Here is a 17702-nt window from a genome sequence, read left to right as displayed (position 1 = left end):
TCCATCATTTAAATATCAGTTATTCAACATAATTTGATATTAAATAAATGGTAAACAGAATGATTATATTAAATCTAAAAAAAATAAATAATACTAATTAAATATTAACCATAATATCACATAAATAACGTTTACATAATGTAAATAAAAATAATTCACTGCGTTATTAATACAATTTAATATAAAAACATGTTTCTTGCACATTATCGCGTAATTCCATATTTATATATATTGATGAAAATATATATGTAAAATTAAAATAAATTTATCATCAATACAAAGTCTTGCATAACACTTTTCATACATAATTTATTTAAGGATGCTATTTCTATAATAATATACCTATAATTATGAATCACATTATAAAATAATATTATATAAAAATTTTACAATGTGACTAGTTATAGAAATATACATTACATTCACTACAATGAAAATATATATATATATTAAATGAAAAAATTTTTGGATATTTTATTTGAAGTAACTAAAGTGTTTTATATAGATTTACTTTTATGTATATATTCAGATACATGCTGTGCTTTTTCGTATGTTTTTATATCAATTTTAATATTGTATTTGATATGGAAAAATTTACTTATGTAAAATGTCTATTTTAATATTAAATAATATTTTTTAAATAAATAATTTAATTATAATGTTATGAAGCAAAATTCAGTAGTTCATATGAATTGTTATTTATTTTGTATTACTCTTAATTAGACGTAATATTTAAACTCTAATATAATAGAATAATCTTAGGCATATATTAAAACAAATTAATAAAAAATATACTAACAAAAATAAAAATATATTCTAATATATTTATAAAATAGAAACAAAGAAAAAAAAAAAAAAAGATAAATATAAAAATAAAATAACTGATACTTATATTTCTACTGCCCTCATTTTCGTCCAGAAAAAGTAAGTTTTTTACGCATAATCACTTAAAGCGCAGAACAAATTATGATAAAGTTCTTCCAAAATAATATTGAAACAAATGAATTGATAATAAAAAAAAATGTAAGAGAGTCAAATAGAAAAAATAAAATGTCCAAAACCATTTCAGAAGTACATATATAAGTACTCAAAGAATGAATAAATGATGATCGGGAATTATGAAAAGTATAATTTTCGTAAATATACTTATTCTAATTCACAGAACAGCAATGTAGAATCTAGTCTAATATAACAAATGAAGAAGGAAGAATTAGAAAAATTAAAAGTAAAAATAATATTACGAAACAAAATATTTTATGGAATAAATGGATAGAGACACATAAAAATCCTTCTGACATGTTGAAAAAATTAGAATTGTTTAATAACATGAAAAACAAAAGAAGAAAAGAAAAAGCTTACGTAAATTAAATGGAAACATTATAACAAATATCATCGAATTACATTCAAAATTTTCCATTTTTAGAAAAAGCAAAATATATATAGAGATAGCGGATATAACAAAGGGTATTACTATAATGCATTGTTTGGAAGAGGACTGCTCTGTGGAGTAAACACAAGAATTGTGAAACATTTCAGATGTATAAGAAGATAATTGCATAAAGTATTAATAAATTTTTATTTTTTAATTTTAATTCTTCAAGTATTATTTTCTAAAAATAAGCATGACAAAAAAAAAAGAGTTAATAAGTATAGGTAAAATTGTGATATGAAAGGGAGAATTTAAATAGTAAATTAAAGAACGTTTTAGTAACATATGTACATATGTAATTTATATTGTTTATTTATATATACATTCACGTATTTAAAAATATTACAAAGTTAAAAAAAAGAAACATAGATTATTGTAATATAATTATTTTATATATTTATATATATCATATACATAGACGAAATATATTAAGAAAATAGAGCAATATTCAATATTACAAAGAAAATATATATAAAAATTATTTATTAATATTCCTATTAGAAATATTTTTACTTTCACTATTAATAAATTTTCATTTATTTTAATGTAATTTTCCATATTTCCTTAGAATATTATTTAAAAAAATACATTTTATATGTTTTTTAATTGACTAAACAATACATTTTAAAGATTATGTGAGAGGGACAATTAAAAAATATATTAACATCGCATTATAATTTTTCTCTAAATCTGTACAAAATCAAATTTGCAAAATGGAACTATCTGGAAAAATGATTCAATGGGAAATACTGTACTATATACGTAATTAATTAAATGGTCTAAAAAAAAAACAAACATAGAATAACCCATTAAATATACCTTATTAATATTTATGTAAAAAATAAAAAAAATATTAACTATTTATATATCATCTATAAAAAACAATTCTATTTTTCATTTTGTCTTTGTATACAAAATTATCCATATTATTTTGAAGAATTTACTAACTGTTAATATAAACAGTACATATTTCTATGTACCTTTGAAATAATATTAACTTTTTATATAATGCACTTATGTAAAATCGTAAAACATAGAACGAATGTACAAATATTTTTCTAAAAATAATTATATTATTGAAAATAAGAATACACTTAATTTTATTAAACTTAATATATATTTTTACATTTATATACATATATAATACATTTTTAGAAGTCTATTATTATAGAACAAGAATAATCAAAGACTAAAAGTATTTCAATATATCTTACATTAATATAGAATTTTATTCCTTTCTTTACATTCATACTATAATAATGAAAAAAATAAAAATATATATACCTATATGTATTTTTTCAGTATTGTTTATATGTAATTATAGTTTTCAAAATTTAATTATCACCAAAATTAAAAACAATAATAAAATAATGAATGAATTTAATTCTTAAGATATAAATATATGATGATTAAAGCATATTTATAGAAATATTATTATATTACATATATATATTTGCCCTTTTATATTACGTAAAAACAAATAAGTCTTTTAATAAAGTATTACAATAAATATATTCTTTAAAACACTTCTCAGACGACGTATTTCACAATGTATATATTAATATTTTTTTGAATGAATATACATTTATATATATTGATGAAACAAACGCGTTTACATCATTCCAATAAACACGAAATCAGGTACATTAATTACTTATTTAAAAATAATGATTCATCTTTTTAATTGTGTTATCAAATAATAATATTAGTCTGAAACTTGGTGAAAAACAATCAGTATCATTTCTAATAGTTCATATATAAATTAACATATAACTTCAATTAAATTATCTGAATTGTTCTATTATATAGAAATTATTATTAAGAAAAATATTGCTTTCATAGAGATCTGTTTAATACACAAATATATATAATATGTTGTAACGTTTAATTAAAGACAGAAAATATTTCATTATATACAATTTAAAATATTAATACTTTTAATTTCACAAAAAAACTAAGAACGTACTTTTTAACAGATGTATATCAAATAAGATAGGTATATATGTAAACATCTATAAAATTTAAGCAATATTTTTCATTTTTCTTAAGCATAATATTAAATTTATTAATATTATTACTTCAAATTAAAAACTTAAATAAATAAAAAATATATATCTTATTATTCATATTACCTTTTTTTGAACTTCAATTTTTGATATTTCTTTACTTTTTTATGGTAGTAAAAAATCCCTAATATAAGGGTAATACCTAATATTATTAATGGTACAACATATACTATATAACCAAAAAAATTCTCTACATAAACATGCTGTGTTATTGCCTTCCATTTTCCTTGTTCCATCTTGCCCAGATAATTTTTTACTTTTTCCGTAGACTTAAACAACCATTTTAAACTGTGATCTTTCAAAATTTTATGTAAAGAATTATACCAATCATTTCCGAAGCAATAAACAAGTATCTGAGTCAATATCCCTTCAAGTCCATAAAAGGAATACATATCTAATGTGATATATATTGATAACAACAATATTAATGCTACAGGGGCAAAAATTCGTAATCTGTATTTTTTAAATATAGTTTGTTGGTAAACCTTATTACTAATTGTCCTGTTTTTTTCAAGAAAATCGAAATAATCCAGTTCTTTGAATATTTTTTTTTCAAGATTAGAATATTTTTTTGTTTCAAATATATTAGATTTATCTGTTGCAATTTGTTTATGGTCTTTTGCATATTTTGAAGAACTTCCATTTGAATATTTGTTTTTTGCTTTGGAGGATTCTTCAACAGTCTTGTGTTTTATTTCTATCTCTTCATTATATGGAAAAAATTTTAACCCTATCATACTTGAATCATTATTGTTCTTACATTTTGCAAGTAGTCGATAATTTCTTGCATTTAACTTTCTTTCAATATAGTTTTCATCATCTAATGATTTGCTAATTGAACTCTAAAAAGATAAAAAAAAAATGTTCAACATTTGAAGTAATAAATAATATAAACGTAAAAAGAAGTATTAATAAAAATAAAATAAGTAGAATACGAATAGTATATATACGTTTAAATCTTATTATCATACCATATCATTGGTGAAATTACATATACAAATTAAAAAGGTAAAAAAAGCAACATTAATAAATAAGAGTAACTTAATATTTTTTTCCATAATTTATATTTATAATATTGTAACGTACTAAGCAAAATATTAATTATAATATAGTACAATTCTAAGGAAAATGGAAGCTATACTTATCCTTATAAATTTTTTTTAATATTTTCTCTATAATAATAAAAATTTTATAAATCAAATACTTCGTACAACAAATATAACGAAATATATCTTTTTTTTATATAAGTTTTATATTAATTTTATTTTAAATAGTCGAATTATCATTAAAATGAAATAATATACATTTATTTATAATTATTCAAATTACAAAAAGTAATTATTTAATATATTATATTACCTAAGTAATTCTTTTATTATACTTATAGAAATAAAATAAAAAATATATAAGTTTTCTTAATCATTGTCTATATTGAGTTTATATATATCATGGAATATATAGAATGTAGAGAATATAGATAATTTTTTGCTTTGTTTATTCAGATTATAGTAACATTTTTTAATGATGTTTTCCTGTTACTAATTAACATTATATTTTTTAAAAACAAGTTACTATAGTCAAATAATATTAATTATTATAATAGTACAATAAATGCTTTTAAAAATATTGTGTAATATATTTTATGATATTTTAATTATAACACTTTTATTCTTTAATAGTAAATAATATTTTTAAAAAATTGAATTTATGTTATATTACCATATATATACAACAAAATATATTTTAAATATGAATAAATTATAATTTTTTATTATTGTACAACAATTTTAGAAAATCACTAATTTAAGTTTAATTTATATCATTATATAAATATAAGATGTTTTAAAATTTACAGACTTTATTTATTATATAATTTCTACTTACATATGTATTTTCACGTACTAATATATTATAATATAATAAAAAATAAAAATATTGTAAATCTTGTATTAAAAATATTATTACCGTAATATACATCATTAATTCATAATCTTAATTTTGACAATAACATATATGAATATCACTTTTTTCATGAGGGTACATTATCACAGTTATTTAGAATAAACCTATAAATAAAAGTGTATGAACAACTACGAAATTACTGTGATGAAATAATAAATATTGTTATTTCTCTATTTATTGAACACTAAACAAATACACAAAACTAGTAATACCCTGCATACTGTTACTATTAAGATTAAAATTACACTTATACATGTTGACAACTTATTATCCGTAAAGTAAAAATATAAACCTGTATTTATGGTTTATATGCATAAAACAAAATTGTTTTTCTTTTTAATTTATTTAAACTATTATTGTTATAAATATGAATGAATTAGTAACTGTCAATATAATCTATTTATATATATTTGAAATAATATTAAATTTTAATTAATATATTTATGCAAAACTATAAATTACAAATAAAATACATAAATAAATACCCACAAATAATTAGGAAAAACGGAAAAAAAAAATTTTTTCTTGAAATATTGATGAAAATTAAAATTTATTTATATATCACATTTTTTGATATTTACAATTATGTCAAAGAAAAAATAAAAATATTTATATATGCTATGTATTAATATATGATTAAATATATTTTCTTATTTTGGTCCTATAATAATATAGAGAATGATAACAATATATAGTATATTTATTTATAAATATTCACTATAATACATATGTATTGATAATTATGTAAAATTTAATTAACACCACAATGTAGCATACTTGTACATGGATAAATACGTATAAATTTTCATATAACTGTAAAAATTCAGGATATATAATTTAGAAAATATTTTAATATATTCTATAAATAGAAAGGATATTATTTTATTATATATTTATAATTTCACATTTATATGATGAAAACAGAATAATATCTGATAAAAATATCTTTACAAATAAGGTTTCTTCTTTCACATTTCTCATAAATTTATTTTATAGAATAACAGTTTAATTTTAAAGAAAAAAAATATATGTATATATAAATATCACTTCAACAAAATCCATTCACTACATTTTATTAAATTCTAAACAAGATATATTTATGGTTAATTTTAATATAATGATACATATTAATTCATATAATGAACAAATAATAATTTTATTGTAATAGAAGGTTAAAAATGGAAAGCACCATATTTATTACTAATTTTTTTATCACAATTCTATAAATATATATGAATTATGATATTCTATATTTGCTTTAAAGAACAAATATATATCTTCCATAGAAATATATTTAACTACATAAATATAAGCATTAGGTTATATATAATTAATGCAACTTATATAATAATTTAGTATACACATTTATAAACATAAGAACATTAAAATCCCCAAAGAAAAGAAAAAAATAATTTTTTATTGTTGTTAATTAATAAACTAAGTATGCAAACGTACATTCGTAACATTATGACAATTCCAGGTATGCTTATTAATAATATACCACTGAGAATCTTACATATATGACTTCATATTTAAGACTTCTTGATAGAATAATATATATTCCATATTATTAATTTTACTCAGTCATCAACTTAATTTTTTTATATTTTTCATTATTTATTAAGATCTTTGTAATTCCTACTACTATTATAATAGCTAATATAAAAAGAAGTATAGAAAATAATAATGGATAAGTATAGGTTGGTACTTGGATATCCTCTGCTAACTCAAAAGCGCTTTTTATTGATTTCAAGATCTTTTCCGCAGCATCTTTCAAGTAACCTAATCCTTGTAATATGGGGTATCCTATTCCCAACACGAAAAAAATAAAAAATATGAAAACTCCAAATCCATAATTTCTAAATTTTATTTTTTTTAAACATATATCACCAATTCTCCTGTTTTTTTCAAGAAAATAATCATAATCTTTTTTTTTGATCCACTTTTTTTTAAAATGGAAATGTTTTCCATCAAACATTCCTTTATTATGATTTATTACTTCTGTATAATATTGCGCCTTATTCAGTGAATTTCTATTTGATTTTTTGCGTTTCATTGTGTCTTCTACTTTATTAAATATATCTCTTTGAGAATAACCTCTATTATTAGGTATATCATCTTTTAAACTTGCACTATTTGAATCCTTGGTCTCCTTATATTTAGCTAGTAATCTGTACATCTTTATGTCTAATTTCTGAACAAGGTTATAGTTCACATCCAATATTTTGTTAAATAAAATCTAAAAATGAAAAGAAAGGATTTTTTTAATTAAAAAAAAATTTATTTTTAAAAGTTCGTATTAAAAAAAAAGAACAAAATATATAAAAAATACATATAAATTAAAATAATATTCTAATACTACATCATTTTCAAAATTTAGAATCCAAGTTGAAATTATAAAAAAAAAAATTTCAGTAAATAAGAATAACTTTTTTGGCTTTTCCATTATATAGATTTTTATTATACTGATATAATTAGTAAAGAAAAAAATTTAAATTATATAACATATTTGTACTAATAAATGAATCTTTATTTATTCAAAAAAAAATTTTTATTATTCCTTTGTAAGTACGTAATAAAATGTATATAGTTATTATTGTTTTTACAATATATAAAAAGAAACATAACTTTAAAAATATATTATATTATGTGTATCTTAATATTATTATAAAAAAAAAATTAATTTTCATTTGAATAAAATAATTCGAATTTATTTATAAATATTCTAAATATATTATTTAATTATTTGATTAAGTGCAATTATTATGTAGTATTTTTTTGAATACGTTTCATAATAATCAAAGTAAGAATATGAGGTTTCCTATTATTTTGAGTTATTGAGTATATATAGAATATTGAACGTAGAGAATATAGATCATACATTGTTCTATAAGTTAATACAAGTACAAATCATAAAGATATTACTCCACTATTAATTCTAATTTAATAAATATTATACTTTAAAAAAGGTAGTAACTTACAATAAAATGTAAATTATTATAATAATATAATAATAAAAAATGAAAAAAAATAACATTTATGTAATAAAAATTATGATAAATACTTTAGTTTCTTCATAATTTTATAAATTCTTTTACAGCTTATATTGTATTCAAATAATCTAATTTATATACTACTATCTAATATATGAAAAAATATATATCTCAAACAAGAAGAAGACTGAATTTTCATTTTTGTATAATCATTTTTAAAAATTATAATATTAATTATATTTAATTTATGTTATTAAACCTTAATGAAACATTTTTCCTTTAATCATCGTATATATTTTTAATTAAATATATATAAATGCGAAATTTTTTAAAAGAATAAGAAAACAAATTAAAAATAAAATTAATATAGAAATATTGCATATTAATTTTAAGAACATATCAAACGAGAAAAATTTACAATTAAATTGCAGGGCATAATGAGTACATAACATATAAAGATGAATAACAATATAGTCTACTATAATATAAGATTTAGTAATTGTTTTATTTATAATTTTATAACGAATATATATATCTTTTTTTTTGTTTTTTTTTAAAGACTTAGTTCCAGTAATATTTTTTACAGATACATCATCATAAATCTATATATATATATAAAGAATATTTTATTAAAAATACTTTTTCAGTAGTAAACATACTATGCCAATAAAATATTTTTATTTACGTATTGTAACCATACGAATTATAATTATAAGAATATCATGTATATCATATATTAACGTAACCATCCGAAATTTAGATTTATATCATTTTTTCCATCAAAAATTTCACAATACAATGGGAATAGTTAAAAATATGAAAAAAATAGGTAACTCTAAAATAATTTATTTAAGTTACCGAAAAAACAAATTAAAAAATACAGAAATTAATATTATTATATATTTATTTCTTTTTCTCATATACTAACTTCGTTATAACATTCATGAATATTCTTATTTAGATTATCGTAGTATTTTAAACAATATGAACATATAACACCCTTAATATTGGTTAATGTTTCCATTTATAATGCTCTTTAATCTACTTAAAATTTTTATAATATCCTATATATAAAAATTGTAAAATAAATTATAAAAAATAAGTGCACTGTATAAAAAATTCTTCTTGATATTTACTTAGTTTAATTATCTTCAATGATAATAACACAAGTTATTCCAAAACATTTTTTAATATATTTTTAGAAAAAAATTTTGCATTTATCTAAATAATTTATATCCTATAAATTAAGAAGTCATACGCAAATACATTAATTTACATTGAAATATTTAATTTTTCCCTTATTGAGCATGTATACTTACATTGATTATCTTTATATATATATCAATAAATTTTATATACTTTTCAAGTTATATCATTTTTATATTTATTTAATAATATTAATAATATTTAATAAGAATTCAAATAATATGATAAATAAAAAGTAATATTACATTTCAGTTAACAAAATATGATTTCCATAGTTATACTAGTTACACGCTCCAATATCCCCGCCAAATGATATATTCATTTAAGTATCCAATTTTTATCGAATGTACTGTATTATTTATATGCTTTAATATATAATTTACTTAAAGAGATTATTATTTCTACATTTCTACTAATATAAAATTGTTGAAAATTTTCACTTTTTTATTTATCTAATACAAATTATTTGTTTCACTATCTCTAAAACCTTTCCATATTTCATATATAATTGTAGCCGTCGCTCTTATTCTAAAAAATATAATTGACTATGTAATAGTCATTTAAATAAATATGTTATACTTAATTCAATGAATTTTGTACACAATTGGAAAATTTTAATAATAAATATCAACTTCGTAAATATCATATGTTGTAGCGCATAAGAATAGAGTTCTTAAACTATATTAATAAACTACATAAAAATAATGGATCTCTAAGTTATACAATTACAGTAAAATTATTATTTGTAAGTTTACTAGCAGAAGAAAAAATAACATCTGTAAATATGGTGTATGAAATTACATTTTTATTTTCATTAATTACATTAATATTCAGATATTATTTTTCATGTTTCCCTTTTACTAGTACTACAAATTAATTTATTCAAAAATCTGAATGTTCTATACCATACGTCTAATATGTTACGACAAGAAATTCCTGTTAAAATGATGTTGTACATACAAAAATGCAATTAGTTAATACTAGATTACATGATTTGTACTTTGATTTGAGCTTTAATGAGAAAATATAAAAATATGTATATGAAAGAAATACCCAAATATAGATATATTTTCCTGAAAAAAATAGTTCATTTTCTGTTAACAGAAAGTAATACATAACATTTATTCTACAAAACTATAGTCTGCATGTTTTCAGTATATACATCTTGGTGCATATAAAATAAAAACCCCAAATAATTTAATAGAAATATATATAAAAAAAAATTAAAAAAAAAATGATTACAACAATTTTTTTTTTAATAACGGCACTACAAATGTAATAGAATATGTGCATTATTTTAATATAACTATAAACTTTTCTTATATTAATGTCCATGTAAAAGATTTAATAACGTAAAATAAAGAAAATATTTGAAATTAAAGACAAATATTTTACTCAAATTTGTGGGTAATACAGACATAGAAATATAAACGAGAATTAATTTTAACTGAATAACCAATATCCACTTATTCTTTAACATTAAAATTCTCAGTATATATAATATTTTTTATATGAATAGAAATAAAGCAAAAAGTACAAATTAATAATTTAATAAACGTAATATTCTTAGTATATGTAGTAAATAAGAAAAAGTATAATTAAAATCAAATAATAATTCTCAATATTAACAACATATTTTCTGTTAATTTACTATTTTTACATAAATAATAATTTTTACACTAAGATAAATTACTAGATATGCTGTATATTAGAGACCTCAAAATTTAAAAGATGCATACCAGAACAATAGGATTTTATGAAGAATAAATTATACATAGAATAATCTTACTTATATCAATAAGATTATATGACACTAATTAAATTATAAAAATAATATCACATATTTTATATTACATTATTCTTAATAAATTTATCATATTTCTTATTCGTTAAAATACTTACTATAATAAGTTTCCTATATAATATGATAAGACTATATAGTTATATGCATAAATAAAAAGATATTAGTAAAATTAAGTCCTGATTAACATAAAAATAAACTTTTTTATTTTATTTTTAAGGTGTATTATTATTTAAGACTGTTTATACTATAAAAATATGTTAAGAATTATTAACTCTACATTGAATAACATGAACTATATGTTTAAATACAAAAGTATCATTTTATAATAATAGATACTAAAACCTTTTTATTGTATTTTTGTATATATTAAATAAAAAAAAAACTATATATTATTATTTAAATTTGTGCATTTTTCCATGTGCATCTACTTTTACATATTTTTCTACTTATAATCTATTATTCTTTTTATGCATTTAGCATTTCTACTAGCTTATATTATGTTAATATTTTACATAAATATATAATTCTTATTATATTAAATATTATCTTTTAAATAAAAATTCAAGTAGTATATTCATGGTATTATGAAGTAAACTTCATTAATTCATATGAATTGTTATTTTTTTTGTATTATTTATAAATAAATCAAAAATAATATATAAATTGAAGTACTATAAAAAAATTCTGATCATATAATGAAAAATATAATTAAAAATACATAAACAAAGAAAAAAAAAAAATTTTCTTATAAACATTTTAAAACGAAATTTACGTATTTTTTGTTGAAATAATTTCAAGTGTTTCAGAGAATCATGTACTATTTTACATTTCCAAATTATTTCACAATTATACGCTCATTATATAAATTATATTTACATATATTTATAAAATACATTCAAAAACATAATAAGTTATTTTTATGTATATTCTACTATATACTGTTATTAAATAATATATTTTAAAAAAACATTGAAAAAAATATATGATATTAAAATAAAAAGAACAGAACATTGAACAAATAAATTTTATATAAATAAATTAATGCATAAAAATAATTTAATATATAACTCATTATTATAAATTATTTACTAAATATAACCATAATAACGCAATTTTATATGTATGTTAATCAGTAACAGAAATTTATAATTAGTATATTTTTGTTTAATCTTCCAATCGTTCTTTATCTCATATGTACTTATTTCAAAGGAAACATTAGAATATGTAATAATATATGTACATATTAATATAATAACCTATGTTGTTGGTTATAAGTTAAAACTCTTCTGCAATTTCATTTGATTATGCGCGTCATAAAAAGAATTATAAATAATATACAACTTTTTTTATTTTGTATACTAAATAAATATTTGTTATAAAAAAAAATTTATTTTATGATGGTTAAATGTATAAACAATCAAAAAAGTATATAATGTATTTTTATTCTACTTATTAGAATATATCTATCATAAATTAATGAAAAATAATTACAAAGCTTTATTATTTTTTGTTTAATGTAATTTAATATATTACTCTATTTACATTCAGTTATTATTTTAATATTTTTTATTACAAAATTATAATATATTTTACATTTCTTCAACAATATATTATAAATTATTTTGTTGTAATTATTTATTAATTATATTTCATAGTTATAATAAGCAGCCAAGCATATTTTTATTAATTATTACACCAAAATATACTTTTCGTTAATTAAAATATTGTCTAAATAAAATGATTCTTCTATAAAAGTGATAATTATCCCATAAAAAAGAAAATAAATCTTTAATAAAATATACTTTATTAAGATTATTCTACTGAATAATATATACCAGAAATAAAGAAACTTTGGGTAAAATATATAAATATAATATTAAGTATTACAGTCACATTTTAATGATAAGTACTTTCCATAGAAATAGCAACAATTTAGTATATTTTATATATTATTAATACTGATTCGTACTTACAATGTGGTAAGTGTTTAAAAATTTAAAAAAAATAATTATAACACTATAAATGTCTCTACCAAAAATAAATAAGAAAAAATAAGAGAGAAAAAAAATATATATATATATATGGTATCCGTACTAATAATGATTTGGTTTACAGATCATATATTCCTGGAAAAAAGTAAGAATATAAAAAATTTTTTACATTAATATAGATAATAATACATATATTTATATGTTTGTATTTAAAGAAAAAAATTTACTATATAGATTGATGATATTTTTACAGATTATTTTTTATATTACATGTTGATATAACTTGTATGTTCTTCTTTATTGTTAATATCTTGACTTTTTGTTTATAAAGAGGATATTATTTGTTCATAGAAGTATATAAATTGCTATTCATTCATATAAAAATATCGTTAGAATTTATATCAATTTATAATATATTAACATATAGTAAAAGCAGATAAGTAACGTACAAAATAAATAGTAATGTATTCAATTATTTTGTAGGAAAAACTTAAATACTTATGAAAATTATTATTTTATAATTTTTTATTATATAAAAATATTAATCTAAATTTGCACTAGAAATAAATAAAATTATACCAATTTGTATTTTTATTTCAGATTATTATATTGAACAAACTGCAATATTAACTTAGAATCCATATGGATTCTTGTTTTTCCTCGGTAATATTCATTGCTCTTTATGATGCTTAATTTTATTCATAAGTAATTTATAATAAAGAAGGTGTTTATACATATCTAATTTAAAAATTATATCTTATATAATTTTTAATAATATTTTTGTTTTTAGTATGTTCCTATTTTCGGGTATGATGCGTGGAGACTCCGTACAAAACCCGAATTTAAAAAGATTATAACACATGTACAAGAAAAAACTAATTCCTTGAAAAATGAAAAAAATAAGCAAGTTTTCCGGCGTGTATGCCTAGAATTGGCTGATTATCTAATTAAGAAAAAGAAAGAATCACCACCTTATGAAAGAGAAGATAAGTGGGAATTAGCACTGAAGTACTGGCTACAACAATACTATAAAGGGCTAAATAAATATGGCATATGTCCTATGATTTTAAATGAAGATGATAAAAAAGTTTTAGATTTTATATATGAAGCAGAAGATTTCTGTTCTGAAAAAAAGGGAAAAAAACCAAATTGCATTAATACTGATGAACGTAGTAACAAGAAATGTGATAGTGCATGTTTAAGTAAAATTCAGGCTTACAATGCATGGGTTAAAAATAGAAAGGTGTATTTTAAGAATAACAAAGATCTAATTAATAGAAAATGCAAAAATATAAATTCATTATTACCATTTCCAAAACGATCTTGCGACGTTCTTAATGATAAAACATTCGAAGAAATTCCTCAGTGCGAAGCCTCGGATCCACCTGTACTTAAGCAAACTGTAAAAAATGAAGAAGAAGAATCTGCAACGGAACAAGATTTAACTAAAGCTAAAGATGAATCTTCTCAAATATTTCCAATTAATAACGAACAAAAAAATGAAGGCCAGCGTCCGCCTGCATCTGAACATGAAGAACAACTTCAGAAATCATTTTCAAGTTCTCCAAACATGAAAAATAAAGATGATGTTTCAGAACCTGTACAAACTGAAACATCAAGTGTTCTAACAGAACCAAAAATTTTACCCCCAGAAATACCTCCAGAAGCTTTATCAACTACTTCAGGTACTGCAATAGCGGAGTCACCCCATTTTCAAGGGACTATTCCATCGTCTCCTGAAGATTCAGAACCTGTCTCAACTACTTTTGAACGCCATTCACTCTATAAACCTCTAGGTATTACTAATTCTTCCTATTATACTATATTTAAAACAATCAAACTAAAAAATACATATATTTAAAAAGATATTATAGGTTCAGAAGAAAATGCTCATAGCCCAAGCATATCATCTATTCTCATAAGCTTTATGATTATTATTGTATTTTCCTTTTTTATTAAAGTTAGATAAAACATAAGTATTAAAAATGTTTAAACCATTGAAATATGGCCGTAAGTTATTTTAAATATATGCATTTTTTTTCTCTTTCTTAGTACGCTTTAATAGGATTATTAAAAAAAAAAAAAAGCATAAAAAGGAGACAAGTAAAATTACTTCGAATACTAAAACCTTCACATTCTAACAGAAAAAAAAAAATTTTAACGCATGATCATCCAGAAAATACAATATATGATGAGGAACAAATCATAAAAAAATTAAAAATACACGAACATGACATGATAAAAAATATAAAGTCGTCAAAGCAAAAAAAGGATAGATTTAAAACCATTATAGAAGTACATATGGAAGTACTCGAAGAATTCAGAAATGAAGAATGGGAACACAAAAAAGGAGAATTTTTAGAGTTATGCCTAGAAGTGTTTGCAGAAGAGGAATATAGAACATATCCTAATTTGAGTAATGGAGAACTGATAATGGAAAATACTAAAAGTATTAATGACATTGAAAAACAAAAAATTTTATACAATAAATGGATAAAAGAACATAGAAATATTTCTGAAAAATTAAAAAAAACAGTATGGTTTAAATATTTGAAAAATGAATGGAAAAAAGAAAAAGCTTCCATAAAAGAAACTGAAGAATTAAAAATGAATGTTTCAATTGAAATTCAAAAAATTTCATTTTCAGAAAAAGAAAAGGATTTATGGAGAGAGTGGATATCAAAAAATCGTATGATTATAGATCGATTCTTGGAAAAGGAATGGGATGAAGTATTGACACAAGAATTGCTCAATATGATAGATGAGTGTGTAAATGAAGACACTAATTATAATATATCAATACTCAATATGGAAGAACTACATAAAAAAGAAAATTATGAAGAATTATATAATTATATAAAAAAAAAATTACTAGAAAAATTGTGTATACTAGTATTCATGATGGTATTGGAAGAATGCAAAAAAGAAGATTTTATAGAAAATGAGGGATTACGTTTGGATAGTTACATAAAAGACTGGACAACAGAAGTAAACTTAGGGAGAAAACCAGATGTTACAAAAGAAATAATTGAATTTAATGGCAATGTTTTAGAAACTATAGAAAATAGAAAAATTCCTATTTATACAGGGGAGGAAGGTATTAGCCAGGAAATAGAAAAATGGGTAAGAGTAGAAGACACACAGGAGAATTCCATATATAACGAGAATATAGTAGAATAATCTTATTAAATTTGGAAAAATACATTCTATAAATTCATAATTCACATCCAAAAAATAATAGAACGATATTTATATATAATCGGATGATGCTTGTAAAACATATTTCATACACTTTGCGAAATCTAAAGGGATCATTATTAAAAGTTTATTAATTAATGAGTAATATAGAAGGAGAAATTAGATGTGAAATGTAAAATTTTTAATAGAGGTATCTTAAAAATATTCATATTATATATACTTATTTTAATTTATGTAATAATAACTATTATAAAATTATATAATACCTAATATAATATATGTATCAAAATTCTAATAAATATATCTATATATAAATTAATACTAATATTTTCCAAAAACGTTTGAGGAAAAATTAATATTTTGAAAAATAAAAAAAAGCAAAAATAATAATTTTTAAATATTTTTATGAAATCAAAAAAATAAAAGCTAAATATGAATATGTATGTAAATTAAAAAGTACTAAATTCATAAGCTTCAACATTTTTTTAAAACAAAAAGGAAATGAAAGAAAATATAATTATTTTGTAGAAATTTTAAAAAACATTATATATCTTTTATATTTTCCCTTTCAGTTAAACCTAAAACTTCATTAATATTATGTTATGTTAATAAAAAATATTGACTTACTTTTCATTAACTCTTTAATGATAATTTATACATTTTGACTTTCATCTTTTTTTTTTTTTTTTGATTTTTGTAATTACAGAATAATTTATTTATATTTTCATCTTAGTTAATAAGATTATTGAATATTTTTTTTTTTCATATTATTTTTCTATTATAACAGTATCTAAATATTTAAATTTATAAAATAAAATAATATTTGTCTCATAGTGCTAAAGTGTAAGGTACATTTCGATATGTAATAATTTTTTTTTTGTTACCATATACCATAAAAATACGTATATTATAAAATTCTATTTAATTCTTTCTATTAAGCAAATAATATTACAATCCCATTTTGTTTATTGTTTCGATAATATAATTAATTCAGAAATAATATTAATAAATAAAATAAAAAAATATATATTCTACTTATTTATTATAATTATA

The 17702-nt window shown here is 19.3% G+C and overlaps 3 protein-coding genes across 3 annotated transcripts; 1 reads left to right on the top strand and 2 right to left on the bottom strand.

Annotated features, from left to right (window-relative positions):
• Window positions 1-3557: 3557 nt before the first annotated feature.
• MKS88_003989 (uncharacterized protein) lies at window positions 3558-4553 on the bottom strand (the record flags this gene model as incomplete). The annotated part of the gene is made up of 2 exons (XM_067217128.1): window positions 3558-4337; window positions 4467-4553. The coding sequence occupies 2 exons, from the start codon at window positions 4551-4553 to the stop codon at window positions 3558-3560; spliced, it is 867 nt and encodes a 288-aa protein (XP_067072794.1).
• Window positions 4554-7033: 2480 nt separating this feature from the next.
• On the bottom strand, window positions 7034-7903 carry MKS88_003988 (uncharacterized protein; the record flags this gene model as incomplete). The annotated part of the gene is made up of 2 exons (XM_067217127.1): window positions 7034-7696; window positions 7817-7903. The coding sequence occupies 2 exons, from the start codon at window positions 7901-7903 to the stop codon at window positions 7034-7036; spliced, it is 750 nt and encodes a 249-aa protein (XP_067072793.1).
• Window positions 7904-14093: 6190 nt separating this feature from the next.
• MKS88_003987 (uncharacterized protein) lies at window positions 14094-16631 on the top strand (the record flags this gene model as incomplete). Its single annotated transcript, XM_067217126.1, has 4 exons — window positions 14094-14114; window positions 14242-15247; window positions 15326-15411; window positions 15504-16631. 4 exons carry the CDS (start codon window positions 14094-14096, stop codon window positions 16629-16631), a joined length of 2241 nt encoding a protein of 746 aa, XP_067072792.1.
• Window positions 16632-17702: the final 1071 nt, after the last annotated feature.

Source organism: Plasmodium brasilianum, chromosome 11 (genome assembly GCF_023973825.1).
Source record: "Plasmodium brasilianum strain Bolivian I chromosome 11, whole genome shotgun sequence".
Classification (NCBI taxonomy): domain Eukaryota; phylum Apicomplexa; class Aconoidasida; order Haemosporida; family Plasmodiidae; genus Plasmodium; species Plasmodium brasilianum.
The sequence above is the reverse complement of the archived record's forward strand: the minus strand, read 5'-3'. Positions and strand labels throughout refer to the sequence as shown.